The following is a 15,681-nucleotide window of genomic DNA, read 5'->3' on the forward strand; positions in this document are numbered from 1 at the left end:
TCCAACAATAGAAATACAATTTTCGTAATTTTTCTTTGACTTGTAACGTACACATTGAAAAGAAAAAATTTTGGGTTGCTTTGAATTGTACAAAATTCAAAGGTGTGGGAATATAGGACACGTGAATTTACAAAAGCGTGGAATTAACTTCTTGCTAAAAGGACAAAGTTTCACATAGAATTTGACTATAGTTTTTTATTTAATTTTATTCGTAAACTAAAAATTTTCTACTGGCGTTTTTTTAAGCTTGAATTTCCTGTAAAAATCTTTTGTATTATAAAAAAAATGGTAATGCAATTGAATTTTCATCTGGTAAAATTATGTCAATTTGAGAGCTCAGAATTGTTCTGTTTTTCAAAATAAAGTTCTTTAGATTGCTACGGAAAAAGTGCTTGTTTGTGTTTGGAAGAATTAATAGTCAAAAGTTTTTCTTCTCAGAACAGGAAGATTTTGACAACCTTTAGACGTATGTTGGAACATTCTACGCTACGAACAGTCTCGAGCGAGCGGTCTTCTCTTAGATTTTAGATTGCTAGTTTGTTTGTTTTAGGTATTTCACTGCTGCCTGATGGTCACGCGGAACTCAGTTTGGCCTCTGAGAGTTGCAATCAAGGATTTCACCTCTATGCCTGTGACGCAGGATGTAGTCAGCCACAGCTCCTAGGGTTTGTAACCTCGAACACATACGACGTCATTCTTACTAATTTGATTGCAGGCTTGTACTGAATCATGAATTCGTTTGACATTTCGTACTAATCTCGAGTTTGACCGCATTTTGTGTCTTCCAAATGTTTCATCTATGCTATCGCTGTTTTCAAAATAGTATTGCTTAACTACCAGTGCAAGTGGAATTGGCTTCTCTGTGCAATTTGTTTTCGAATTTGAAAATGTTCATGAATTGTGACTACTTAAATTCAACCGCGCAGCAGCGTGATCTAAATTGGCGGGACAACTGAGACTTAGTTAGCAAAGATCTTATGTTGTCCTTGATTTGTTCTGCCTCAGTTGGCCGAGATTTAATAACTCGCAACTAATCGTGTCTTACACGTGACATCAAAATTGGCCGGCTAAGGCAAAACAAATCAATAACATAAGATATGAGATCTTCGCTAACTGTTGTTAATAGCCGCCCTCATCTTCTCAGCCGGCTATTATTGCGCTCGTATTTTTTTTACAATTCAAAGAATTTGAATTGTATTGGGGCGCTGTCTTTTTTTTTTAAGATCTGTTCACACATTTTCATGATTTTTGAAGTCAAATTGGAGTAGTGATTTTGGTCACGCCGAAACAGGAAGTGGAGCGAAAAAGCGAGTGGTTTTGCGGCGTGAATTTTTTTTGCTCTAAATTTAAAGTAGAGCGAGAAAACGGTGTTTGAACAAAAATTCGCTTTCTCGCTAGTGGTTTTTTGTTCACATGCGGCAATTTCACTTTGATTTTTACTGTTTTTTTCGATTTTTTGGATCGGATTTTTTTGTAAATGGTTTTCCCAATCCATTCATAGTCCGTTCAAGGTCTAGTTTTCCGTTTAGTCAATGAAAATTCTTTGAATTGTACGTCAGGACTTGTCCTGCTATGTTTTTTTACTTCGTCAAACTTTTTTTCGCTTTACCATTTTGCCGCTTTTTCGACATTCTGCGTGAAATCTTTTTGACTTCTCTAGGCTAGTTTCTCTCTTCTCTCATTCTGCTTAAAGTGAATTTGAACATCAGTTGCTAGGCAAAGCAATTCAAAATGAACAGAGTCGGTATAAAAAATTGAAGTCAGAAATAGAAACGGGATAAACCCATAAAGCCCAATTTTAGATGCCCGCTATTTGAACGTCGTTCCTATAAGTCTTAGTTACCACCTCTAATGCTTATTGGTGTTGATAGTAGCCCCTGTAGCCTCTCTCTAAGAAACAGAAGTATGTTCAACTACGAAATGCCATCAAAATAAATCGGACTTAAAAAATATTTTTGTACAAAAATCTTTTTTTTTTTCAATATATTCTATTCGTTCAATCCCAATCATGCTTATTGGAATCAACGGCGGCTATTTTCCGGCAATGTGCCGGGTATGTTTTTAAATGTTGGATGAGTTGAATAAACGAATTATAGAGTAAAAAGTTTTCCCATTCTTGTTTTTATTGGTCTGGCTACTTAGGTTTAACCGTGTTATATGGGAGATCTTTGACTCACTTTAACTTGCATGAAGTTTGGAGGTTATTACTAATTTATAATTGCTCTCGAACGAAGTTTGAAGCAATTATTGTAAATGTTTGTCACACGCAAAATTTTTGCTAGACCATTTTTGGGCTTTTGCTCTAGAACATTCTTTCGATTCTACTTCTCGAGTGGCTTTGTCACTCTTGACTTCTTGATTTTATCCTATATTTTTTCCTATATTTTTCCTATCAAAAATGACTTTCATTGCTGATCATATCTCTAATTGAAAGTTATGTGAATGTAGCTTTGAAAAAACACATTAGACGAATTTTTCTAAATCAAGTTAAGTAATCACAGCAGTTATAAGAAAAATTTGTATAGCAATTAACACAGCAAGTATAGTATAAATTACTTATTTGTTCGTAGTTCTTGAGATTTTCTGGCGACTACAGGTCTGCAATGCATTGAGAGCTATTTTCTGGCAATCTATTTGCTTTTTTTGTTTTTTTGATAAAATTTTGCTTTAAAACTAATAGAAATACCGCAGAGCTCATGTCTGAATTGTGACCTTCAAATAAAAGGTTTTAATATACAATGCTTTCTCATTTTTTTCTGGTTTACACTTTTTGTTCTCTTGCTGCCAATTTTTTGGTGTCACTCTGGAAATCCAGTGTGCCGTACTGTTTCCCAATGGATTTCTCGAACGTCTTTTGCAACTTTTCATGAAATACACATCAGTGTGAAGTTTGGTATGATCATTTTAGTTTAAGATTCTTGAGTTTCTTCAGCTAAATTTTAAGAGTGTTGCCTAGCTATTTGAGCAAATTTATTTATTTTGCCTTCTGGTGTTTGGTCCCAGTGTTAGGCACGGTTTATCACTGTACCGATGTTTCTTTGCTGCATTTTCTTTAATCACTTTCAGTCTTTTCCCGAAAGCTGGATTTAATTGCTGACAAATTTCAAATAATTTATAGCCGCCGCCAGCCTCTCAAACGGCTATTTTTTAAGCGCTCTCCTATTTTTAATGCGCTTTACCTTTTGATCACGTTTTTCGTTTTACATAAGTCAAGATTTTCACGTTTGACTTCTGACTTACCTCACTAACTGATTCTAAATTCTTTCACGCATTAAATTGCGCAATGTAGTGAGTACAGTCGATATCAAAAGAGCAGAATCAAAAGAAACGGGATAAACCGATAAAGCCTGGTCATTATTAAGTCATAGTGCATTAGGTTATCAAAGTTCATTAGAGTGATTGCTAGCTCATAGTATTAAGATTAATACCCTTCAGTTTAGAAGCTGTAGTAAGTATATGTTTAGATTCTTAAACTGCACACTGAATTAGACACTTTTTAATAGCCGCCCTCATCTTCTCAGCCAGCTATTATAGCGCTCCTATTTTTTACAATTCAAAGAATTTGAATTGTATTGGGGCGCTGTCTTTTTTTTTAAGATCTGTTCACACATTTTCATGATTTTTGAAGTCAAATTGGAGTAGTGATTTTGGTCACGCCGAAACAGGAAATGGAGCGAAAAAGCGAGTGGTTTTGCGGCGTGAATTTTTTTCGCTCTCATTTTAAACTAGAGTGAGAAAATGGTGTTTGAACAAAAATTCGGTTTCTCGGTAGTGGTTTTTTGTTCACATGCGGCAATTTCACTCTGATTTTTACTGTCTTTTCGATTTTTTGGATCGCATTTTTTCTAAATGGTTTTCCCAATCCATTCACAGCTCATTCTAGGCCTAGTTTTTTTGTTTGAATTGAATTTTCATTTCTCGCTAGTGGTTTTTTTGCTCACATGCGGCATTTTGACATTGATTTTCTGTTTTTTTTCTTATTTTTTGATTTGATTTTTTTTAAAAATAGTTTTCTCAATTCACTCATAGTTCATTCTTGGTCTAGTTTTTCTGTTTAGTCAATGAAAATTCTTTGAATTGTTTGTCAGGACTTGTCCTGCTATGTTTTTTTTACTTCGTCGAATAAAAAAATGGTTCGCTTTACCTCATTTTGCCACCTTTTCAACATTTTGCGTGAAATCGTTTTGACTTCTCTAGGCTAGTTTCTCTCTTCTCTCATTCTGCTAAAAGTGATTTTGAACATCAGCTGCTCAGCAAAGCAATTCAAAATGAAAGAGTTAGTACAAAAATGGATGTCAGAAATAGAAACGGGATAAACCCATAAAGCCCAATTTTAGATGCCCCCTATTTGAACGTCGTTCCTATAAGTCTTATTTACCATCTCTAATGCTTATTGTTATTGATAGTAGCCCCTGTAGCCTCTCTCTAAGAAACAGAAGTATGTTCAACTACGAAATGCCATCAAAATAAATCGGACTTAAAAAATGTTTTTGTACAAAAATCTTTTTTTTTCAATATCTTCTGTTATTTCAATCCCAATCATGCTTATTGGAATCAACGGCGGCTATTTTCCGGCAATCTGCTGGCTATGTTTTTTTGTCCTGGCGATCTTTTTGTCTGATTTTGGGTGACTGCTTATTCGCCTGACAGATAAATTTTAGCAAGTTTTGCTAATTATTGGATAGAGAACTGGGGTTAAGTGGTAGATCTGAGGATAATAGATTGTCGTGGAGTTACCTTCAAGCTTTGCTGGTTTTTTAGTAAACGTTAAAATCTTATTCGAGTCAGTTTAAATTCATGGAGGTGTTATGGTAATCTGGAAGATGTAAAGGACAAAATCATGGTGTAAAGGGCTGTTATTAGAGTTTGACCCCCTCTCACTTAACTCCCACCCCACCAGTAACACCACACTCTCGGCTCCAATCGCTCTCAACCCCCTCAATTAAGCTTGAGCTAGCCTCCCTTGCACGCAAATAGCTTCTGACGAAGACAAATGCTCGCCAGTTGTTTGAGAGCAATTCGCCTGACGTTGAGCTATTATAGCGCTCCTATTTTTTTTACTTCGTCGATCTTTTTTTCGCTTTACCCATTTTGCCGCTTTTTCGACATTTTGCGTGAAATCTTTTTGACTTCTCTAGGCTAGTTTCACTCTTCTGTCATTCTGCTCAAAGTCTTTTTAAACAGCAGCTGCTCAGCAAAGCAATTCAAAATGATGAGAGTCAAAATAAAAAAAATCAAAGTCAGAAATAGAAACGGGATAAAACCTTAAAGCCCATTTTCAGAAGCCCTGTACTTGAACTTTGTTCTCATAAGTTTTAGTTACTATCAATAATGCTTATTGGTATTGATACTAGACCCTGTAGCCTCTCTCTGAGAGACAGGAGTATGTTCAAACACGAAATGACATCAAAATAAATCGCACTTAAAAATGTTTTTGTACAAATATCATTTTTTGTTGATATTTTCTTTTCTTTCAATCCCAATAGAGTTATGGGAATCAACGGTGGCTATTTTTCGGCAATCTGCCGGGTATGTTTAAGATTTTAACAGTTGCTTAATAAATTTGAACGATGCTGCAGTTGGTTCAGTTTTGTCACACTAATCTTCAGTTGGCATTTTTTTTAATGAACAGCGTCTTGGCTGTGTTTAAAAGCGCGTATAAGAAATTCTATATATTTAAATCTTGGGCGGTGATTTAATTAATGTTATCGTGGATTGTTTTTCTTTGACTTTCCCTTCTTTTCAGAACACAGTAATCGTTTTTTTCACTTTGTCTACTAACAGGTTTTGAGCTATACGAGCATTTGACCTTTTTATCTTCTTTTGAATCATTTACAGCAACCTATTGCATATTTGACTGAGTGGTTTTCTGACCGTTCCATTTAATGTTTTTTTTTTCAACTGATCATGTGTCAGTTTATTTTTTTTACCACTCCAAGAGTGGTACTCATTTTCTTCAGGTTTGTTTTTAAAGGCATACCATTTGTTCGGGTGACGTTTTGATCTAAAAGTGTGAATGAATAAATTCTCTCTTGAAAAAATTTATCTGAAGCACAGACGTTTCATGTTTATGCTGCCTTGTAGGAATAACTTTTGACTTACGAATGACACACGAATTTTCGACAGATAAGTGCTCATTTTAAACAGTTAATTTTTTGTTAATTTTTAGAGTCTTTCATTTTGATCCAGTTTTCGAAAGAGTGCAGTGGATCCGAATTCATAATTAATAGCCGCCCTCATCTTCTCAGCCGGCTATTATAGCGCTCCTATTTTTTTTTACTTCGTCGAACTTTTTTTCGCTATACCATTTTGCCGCTTTTTCGAAATTTTGCGTGAAATCTTTTTGACTTCTCTAGGCTAGTTTCTCTCTTCTCTCATTCTGCTTAAAGTGAATTTGAACATCAGTTGCTAAGCAAAGCAATTCAAAATGAACAGAGTCGGTATAAAAAATTGAAGTCAGAAATAGAAACGGGATAAACCCATAAAGCCCAATTTTAGATGCCCGCTATTTGAACGTCGTTCCTATAAGTCTTAGTTACCATCTCTAATGCTTATTGGTATTGATAGTAGCCCCTGTAGCCTCTCTCTAAAAAACAGAAGTACGTTATGTTCAACTACGAAATGCCATCAAAATAAATCGGACTTAAAAAATGTTTTTGTACAAAAATCTTTTTTTTTTCAATATTGTCTATTCTTTCAATCCCAATCAAGCTTATTGGAATCAACGGCGGCTATTTTCCGGCAATCTGCTGGGTATGTTTGTTGTTTGAAAACGTATTAGAAGGTTTCAATTGAAAACTTGGCTTATACTTCTTATTTTAGTTTATTTTCTAAACTTTTTTATAGCTGCGAAGCTGTAAGCTGAGCGTAGCTATATTGCGGTGCTCTTGGTTTTTTTTGTTTCGTCGTCTGGCGCTCTTTTTTCGTTTTACATTTGTTCACACAGCAAAGCTGAAAAAGTCAAATTTTCTGAATGACTTCTTCCTCTCACTAACGGCATTTGCGCGCGTGACGTCATTTCTCACACGCTTTAGCGAAAGTTTTTAGGTTATTTGCGTGATTAGATTTTGATCAGACGTGACTTACCTCACTCAATAAAATGACTTTTGCACTTTAAAACTTAGGTTTAATTTGAATTTGTTTAAGCTCAAAGGAACTCATATGTGCAGTAAAGGTCCCTAATAAGAGGCTACTGTGGAATGAATTTTTACAACCTTTATTGATTTATCGCTGAATGTTTTTTAGCCTAGTTTTTTGAGCGGCGTCGATTTTTTTTTTTCAATTTAGATCTGTATCGGTTTCTATCTCTATATGGCACGCAGGTCTATTCTTTCGCAGCTATTCCGGCAATCTGCCGGCTATGTTTTGGTTTTTTGACGTGTTATTTTTTGTATCATTCAATGGACTTTTTTCTCTATTATATTAAAAAAATTTTAAATAAATGGCTTTCCTTGAAGTCTGGAACTTGATTGGATTGTTTTTCATTTAAAATTTTACATAAACCAATTCCACATCGGTCGTTTATTTGACCCAGTTTTGGTCAATATGTTGGTTGTTATATATGCTATATTAGAGTAAGATTTTAATCAACCTTCGGGTAAAGATTTTAATTGTGATTGACAAATCAAGAAAGCCTAGAAGCTTAATTTTTCGAAATTGAATAAAACTCTATCCTACATTGCAGTTTTTTGGCATTAACGTTTACAAAACTTTCGAAAAGAGAATCACGGGGTGGGATGTAGGCTAACTACATTTTCATTCAAATGTCTGAATTAGTTTTGAATTTCCGTCTTTAGAGCTTTCTTTGTCTTAAATTAATAGCTGCGATAGCTGAGCTGAGCTATTTCTTTGAATTGAATACAGTTCACTTAATTAATTGTTTTCAAACGAAGTGTGAATTAATCATATTAGTACCGTTTTTTTATGCAATGTTTGATTAATAGCCGCACAGCGATAGCTGGGGCTATTATTGGCCTTCTCTTGGTTTTTTTTTACAATTCAAAGAATTTGAATTGTATTGGGGCGCTGTCTTGTTTTTACTTTTTTTTGTTTTATGGTTTGTTTTCGAGAAAATCATAAATTAGTGGAGGCAAGTTTTTCTGATGATTAGTTGGATGGCGGTTAAATAGATTTTCACTTCGAGTCGTTTCCGGAATTCTTCCCGCTATGTTTTTTTTAAAGATCTGTTCTCACATTTTCATGATTTTTGGAGTCAAATTGGAGTGGTGATTTTGGTCGTCACGCCGAAACAGGAAGTGGAGCGAAAAAGCTCGCTCTAATTTTAATGTAGAGTGAGAAAACGGCGTTTGAACAAAAATTCGGTTTCTCGGTAGTGGTTTTTTGTTCACATGCGGCAATTTCACTCTGATTTTTACTGTTTTTTCGATTTTTCGGATCAGATTTTTTTCTAAATAGTTTTCCCAATCCATTCACAGCTCATTCTGGACCTAGTTTTTTGTTAGAATCAAAATTACATATCTCACTAGTGGTTTTTTGTTCTCCCTAGCAGCATTTTGACATGGATTTTCTGTTTTTTTTTGTTTTTCTGATTTTTTTTAGAAATGGTTTTTCCAATTCACTCATTGTCCGTTCTTGGTCTAATTGTTTGTTAAGTCAATGAAAATTCTTTGAATTGTACGCCAGGACTTGTCCTGCTATGTTTTTACAATTCAAAGAATTTGAATTGTATTGGGGCGCTGTCTTTTTTTTGAGATCTGTTCACACCTTTTCATGATTTTTGAAGTCAAATTGGAGTAGTGATTTTGGTCACGCCGAAACAGGAAATGGAGTGAAAAAGCGAGTGGTTTTGCGGCGTGAAATTTTTTCGCTCTAATTTTAGAGTGAGAAAATGGTGTGTGAACAAAAATTCGCTTTCTCGCTAGTGGTTTTTTGTTCACATGCGGCAATTTCACTTTGATTTTTACTGTTTTTTCGATTTTTTGGATCGGGTTTTTTCTTAATGGTTTTCCCAATCCATGAATAGCTCATTCTAGGCCTAGTTTTTTGTGTGAACCAAATTTTCATTTCTCGCTAGTGGTGTTTTGTTCACATGCGGCATTTTGACACCGTTTTTTTGTGTTTTTTTAAATTTTTTTTATCTGATTTTTTTAGAAATGATTTTCCCAATTCACTCATAGTCCGTTATAAGTCGTTTATTGTTTAGTCAATGAAAATTCGTTGAATTGTACGTCAGGACTTGTCCTGCTATGTTTTTTATTTCCTCGTCATGATTTTTGTTATGACCATATCACGTCACAGCCACTTTTTGTTCATTCGTTCATGCAATTTCAACTGAAGTGCATGTGTGACGTCATTTTTCGCTCTTAATGGAGCGAGTTTTTTATTCATGCGCGTGATTAAATTTTTGGTCACAGTTGACTTACCTCACTCTCAAAAAGGACTTCCTCACTTTGAAATTGACTTTTATTTACTTTAATTTACAGAGATAAGGTCAAGTGGTTTTGTGTCACTCTAAATGAAAGTTATTTGAGATCAGCTAATAGAGGAAGCAATAACTTATACAGATTTTTAATCAAAATATAACAGATCAGCCTTCAATGAAAAGACGAATTTTTTTGGTCTGTCTTTTTTACTTTTTTAGACTGCCGATCTACGAATCTATTGCGGCTATTTTCTGGCAATCTGCAGCTATGTTTCTTTTTGCTTGATCTAAATTGCTCGCATTCAGAATGAACGCGGCTAACTTTAGTTGCGACAATTTGATACTTTTACTCAGATCAAAAGTGTGCCGTATTAATTTCACTTTTACTTTTGGATCTTTGTAGTGGTCTGCAATAAGCTTTAATACCATCATTTTAGCCCCATAGTGACACTATAGATATTCCCCGGCCGAAGTACGTCACAATTGACTTCACGTTTTTCGTTTCTGAGCAATTTGTCCAACATCAAGCAATAATATTTCTACCAGTTTAGAGAGGAAGTCCAAAAGAGCACAGAAACGTTCACAAGAAACACTGTGAATCAATATTGCCACAGTTTTGCTATGCTATTAAAAGTTGACTTGGTCCCAGATTAGTTGGTTTTCAAGTCTGATCTTATAATTTTGAAACCGGTTAATAGATTTCAATTAATAGATTTCAGACTGTGTATGAGATTGTGAATCAGACTGTTTTTCAGGAATTCTGCCGACCGTGTTTGATTCTTTATAATAGCCGCCCTAATCTTCTCAACCGGCTATTATAGCGGGCCTATTTATAGGACTCGAAGAGCAGTATTTTTTAAACCAGTTCTGTTGGAGTGAATTTTGAGGCACGAAATTCAACGCGTAAATAAAATTGCAGTGGTTTGGGTGCTGAACAAAATTGAAGAGTGGAAAAAGATAGGGGTTTCTTTATTCATACCACTGTTTTCGAGAGATTGAGAAATTGAGGTGTGAAAAAATGTTTCCGGTAAGCGATATAAGTTTCCTCAAATTTCGTTGGTTAAGTGGTTTTAATGTAACATTGTATAGGGTAAATATAGGGTCGTTTTGATATTGGTTTGAAAGTTTCTTGTTATAGCTGTAAGCTGAGCGTAGCTATATTGCGGTGCTCTTGGTTTTTTTTTGTTTCGTCGTCTGACGCTCTTTTTTCGTTTTACATTTGTTCACACAGCAAAGCTGAAAAAGTCAAATTTTCTGAATGACTTCTTCCTCTCACTAACGGCATTTGCGCGCGTGACGTCATTTCTCACTCGCTTTAGCAAAAGTTTTTAGGTTATTTGCGTGATTAGATTTTGATCATACGTGACTTACCTCACTCAATAAAATGACATTTGCACTTTAAAACTTAAGTTCAATTTGAATTTGTTTAAGGTTAAAGGAACTCCTATGTGCAGTAAACTTCCCTAATAAGAGGCGTCTGTGGAATGAATTTTAACAAGCTTTATTAATTTATCGCTGAATGTTTTTTAGCCTAGTTTTTTGAGCTGCGTCGATTTTTTTTCCAATTTAGATCTGTATCTGTTTCTATCTCTATTATATGGCACACAGGTCTATTCTTTCGCAGCGCTTCCGGCAATCTGCCGGCTATGTTAATTAATTTTAGTTTTATTCTAATTTGGTGGTTTTTTAGCTATTTTGCTCATTTATAGGCGAATTTCTAATACTTTGCGCTTATTGTTGTTTTACCGCCTTAATTAAATTTTGTGCCAATTGTGTAATACCCTTGTGTTATTCCATTTGTGTTATACCATTTGTGTTATACCATTTGTGTTATACCATTTGTGTTATACCATTTGTGTTATACCATTTGTGTTATACCATTTGTGTTATACCAATTGTATTATACCATTTGTGTTTTACCAAATATATACCAGTTTTTTATACCAATTGAGTAGTTTTTTTATATAAAACTTCTTCGCTGCGAAATATGAAAAAAAAAATCAGAAATTTTTAAAAGATTTTTCAACTTTTGCATTTTTTCGTTTTTTCTAGAATCTTAGACAAGTTTCCTAGCCTACTATGACTTGACTATTGTTTTGCGAGCAATTTGATACAATTTTCTAAATGGGATTTTTCTTTGGCGTTGTGTGCCCTTGTAATATTCGTTATTAATTGCTCTTGAACGCAGTTCATAGCAATTATTGTAAACGTGTGTGTCTTTTTTTATGCAAAATTTTCGCTTGACGGTTTTGACTTTTCGAGTGACTTTTACGTCCTTGACTTTTTGCATTTCGCGTGATCTAAAATTCTCTCTCAATCACAATTTCAAGCAGCTGAACTCAATTGGCGGCAATTTAATACTAAAAGTCAAATAAAAAGTGCGCCGAAACTGGTGTCATTTTTTTACTTTAAATCTTAATAGTGGTATATGTTAACCTCTAATATGGTTATTTGAAGCCCACTATAGAACTTCTTAGTCCCATTTAGGCTACCCCTCCCCCCCCCCCGACTGAAGCAGGCTGCAATTGATTAGAGCTCCCACTAGTCGTTCAAGAGCAATTCTTCGGACGTTTAGTCGGTTATGTTTTTATTTTGGTTCAAGTTGTTATTACGAGCTAGGTGGTGGGTGATAGTTATTCGATTGGGTTATTTTTTTGTTTGTTTTGAGTTGTTTTGCGGAATTCTTCCGGCTATGAATTTATTATTTTGTCGAATAAAAATTTGCTTTGTCAAATGAAATTTTTTTACTTTGTCGAATAACAATTTGTTTTGATTAACCGTAAATCACAGCTTGTTCAACATTTTGCGTAAATTTTTTTTGGCTTCTCGAGGCCAGTTTCATTATTCGATCTTTCTGCTGAAAGCGGTTTTAAATAGCAGTTGCTCAGCAGTGCAATCTAAAATGAAGAATGAATGCCGAAAAAAAACAACTCAGAAAGAGAAAGGGACAAACCCATAAAGCCCAATTTTAGTTGACCTCTACTTGAAATTTGTTCTTAGAAGCCTTTGTTACCTATCTGTAATGATTTTTGGTATTGATACTAGCCCCTTTATCCTCTCTTCATGGGAGAAGAGTATGTCTAACTACGATTTGAAATAAAAAACTTGACACTTAAAAACGTTTTTGTAAAACAATCAATTTTTTTTCCATTTTTTTTCGTGTTTTTTAAATCCCAAGTGCGTTTAATGGCGGCTATTTGCAGGCAACCTGTCGGTTTTTTAGCAGTACTTAATAATATTGTGGAGTTTATAAGATAGAAAATGTGATAAATTTAAATATGAGCTGTTTTTTTCTTTGCCTATAAATGATGATATTTTTGTTTCTGAATATTTAATTCCCGTATCAGCGACTTGTGCGAAGGAAAATGAACTTCCTGAGAGGAGCTGAAGCATGACATTCAAGTGATCTTTGCACTTTGCTGAGGTTAATGTTTTTGCTGCGTTTTCTCTCCCAGTGGTTGGTTTTGTACTTCACACTTATCTGTAGCTTCCTGCATGTGTTATCTATTGTGTCCTGCTTTCAGTCAACGGTTTCAATATATAACTATCTAGCTGTTTATGTCTGAACTCCTAATTGTAAAATGTTTGTCATAAAAGGAACTGTCCCTCTTAACATGATAATGTACTCGTGTTGATTTTGCAGATACACGATGAAAAACGAAGAATGGAGGTAGTTATAGCTCGTAGTAACATGATAGCAAACTGTTTGTGTTGTATCTGCTACTCATTCTGTCATATTATTACTTATAATCTTAGTGGGTGTTTACCACTTACCATTATAGCTGTTTGATGCGATTCGTCTATTACATATTGCTTCAGTCGCTAGTTGTTTGTACACCGGTATTAGTGGGCAAAATTGCGTTCAATGTTAGTTCTTATAGATAAAAAAATCCTTGCTTTCAAGCTGTAAGATCTGCGCACAAACGCGGCATTCTTTCTGCCAACTGACTATCAACGCACGGCAAATGTAAGATGTGACTGAATAAAATATTTTGTGGTAACTTGTAGCATTTTAATTTTATCGCATTAAAATCATTTATTGAAATCGAGACAATAGAAGTCAATGACTTCAAAAACGGACAAGGCCGCTAAATTTGCGAAATTTAATTGAACATCATACTATGTGTCATAATTTGAATGAGGTATGTACTGATTTTTTTCTGCGACTCATTAATATTTTTTTAAATCTATTACCGGTTTTAATGTGTTGATTAACCGAATTCGCTCTAGTGGCTTTTTACACAATTGTTTTAAAGTTAAATAATTTACCATTGGTTTTGCCTAATGACATTCTCAATGTCATTAAATGTTTAAGAGCGGTCAAGATGGCATTTTAATGTAATTTCGTTTCAGCTCTGGATCTCTGAAATTCCCTGTGTTTGAAACAGTTCCACACACGCCTATTTTGTACATCTCAGAATCAGAAAAACACTTGATGGAGCTGAAACGCACAATCCATTACAGATCAATTCACAAATTCTTCTCGAATGAAATTGCCGAAGATAAATCGAAAGCGTACAACGTGCTCCCTACCACCTTCTGGGTCGTGGTGGCATTTGTCATCGTAGCCTTCCATGTTTTCTTAGTTATTCTTTTGTACAGAGAGTACTGGATTGGAGGAGCTACGAGCGATTCCACACATTACGGTGGTGGCTATAAAGTGGACCCCTATTACGACTACCCCTCGGAGGTCAGGGCATCTGGAGGTGGGGGTTCCAAGTTGTCAAGTGGTGCAGGATCTTTCATATCAAACTACTCGGTTCCTAGATTTGCTTCTAATCAGTCTGTTTACTCAAAGTCCAGCTCATTTCGTAAATAATGAAATGCAAGTATTAAAACTATTAACGGACAAGTTTCACCTGTTTCCGCTTTAATTAACTGGGAATTACACTCAGTTATTTGCTGAGTCCATAAAATACTTTTTGCTAGGGTTTGATGCTTTGTTCCGAATCTTATTCGAATCATGACTGATAATCCAGCCCGCGGTTTTATTCAAATATTTAATAGCCGCCCTCGTTTTGTGTATTCTGGCGATTTTTTCAAGATCTGTTCAGACATTTTCATGATTTTTGGAAGTCAAATTAAAATGAGCGTTTTGGCCACGACGAAACAGGAAAAGTTGGTTGAACAAAAATTTGCTTGTGGTTCCTTGTTCATACGTGGCGATTTAATTTTGATTTTCACTGTTTTCATTTTTTATCGATTTTTTTTTCAAGATCGTTTTCCCGATCCTTCAAAGTCTATTATATGTCTAGTTTTTAAATAGCCGCCCTCAGCTTGTCAGCCGGCTCTTATAGCGCTCCTATTCTTTTTTCGAACAAAAATTTGTTTCGCTTTGCCTCATTTTGCCGCTATTTCGAATTTTTGCAAAAATCTTTGTCTGCTCCAGGCTAGTTTCATTTTTCGCTCGTTCTTCTCAAAGTGCTTTCGAACAACTGTTACCCAGCAAAAGAAATTAAAGGGATCAGAATCATTATCGAAAAACTGAATCAGAATGAAAACTGGATTAACCTATAAAGCGTAATATTAGATGCCCGCTACTTGAATTTGTCCTTAAAAGTCTTGTTTAACATCTCTAGTGCGTTTTGGCATTGACGATAGCCCCTACCTCCTCTAATTAGGAAACCGGAGTATGCATAATTAAGAAATCCAATCAAAATGGTTGGCACTCTAAAAATAGTCTTGTACTACAACCAATTTTTGCATTGTTTTTATTTTCTTTCAATCACAATCGATATAACTGGAATCAATGGGGGCTATTTTTCAGCAATCGGCCGGATATGTTTTGTTAACTCCATTTATTTGAGTTAACGACATTTATTTGAGTTTTAGATGAGGATGTCCACGTTTTTTACTTCGTCGAAAATTTGTTTCGCTTTGCCGTAAGTCCCCGCTTGTACAAAATGGTGCGTGAAATGTATTTGATTTCTCTAGGCTAGTTTCACTCTTCTCTCATTCTACTCAAAGTGCATTCAATCGGCAGTTGTTTAGCAGAGCAATATAATGAAACACTACCAAAAAAAACGAAATCAAAAATAGAAACAAGGTGAACCCATAAAGCCCAACTTTAGATGCCAGCTACTCATTTTTTTCCAAGATTAAGTTACCATCTCTAATGCTTTTTGGTATTTATACGAGTAGTAAGGGAAACTGCGATATGACTCCGGTGGGTTAGGAAAAAGATTTCTACCACCGAAATACTGAATTTTTTGAAATACTTTAAAGTGGTATAAAATTTAAGAAAATCATATCCTTGTTTTTTGATAATCATGCAACAGAATTGCGTTGACCGTTATCTT

At 34.9% G+C, this 15,681-nt stretch overlaps 1 protein-coding gene across 2 annotated transcripts in view; it reads left to right on the forward strand.

The window, feature by feature from the left end:
• Positions 1–14,276, forward strand: part of LOC142338254 (uncharacterized protein KIAA2013 homolog) — a 79,991-nt gene extending 65,715 nt beyond the window's left edge. Inside the window, exons 12-14 of one of the 2 annotated variants that reach the window (XM_075387924.1) lie at positions 551–665; positions 13,026–13,052; positions 13,736–14,276. In XM_075387924.1, the coding sequence (XP_075244039.1) occupies positions 551–665; positions 13,026–13,052; positions 13,736–14,201 (608 nt within the window). In that variant the 3' untranslated portion in view covers positions 14,202–14,276. The remainder of the gene's footprint in view (positions 1–550; positions 666–13,025; positions 13,053–13,735) is intronic. The other variant, XM_075387925.1, reaches the window with a different exon arrangement.
• The last annotated feature ends 1,405 nt before the right edge of the window (positions 14,277–15,681 follow it).

This window comes from Convolutriloba macropyga, chromosome 4 (genome assembly GCF_964194025.1).
Source record: "Convolutriloba macropyga chromosome 4, txConMacr16.3, whole genome shotgun sequence".
NCBI classification, from domain to species: domain Eukaryota; kingdom Metazoa; phylum Xenacoelomorpha; order Acoela; family Convolutidae; genus Convolutriloba; species Convolutriloba macropyga.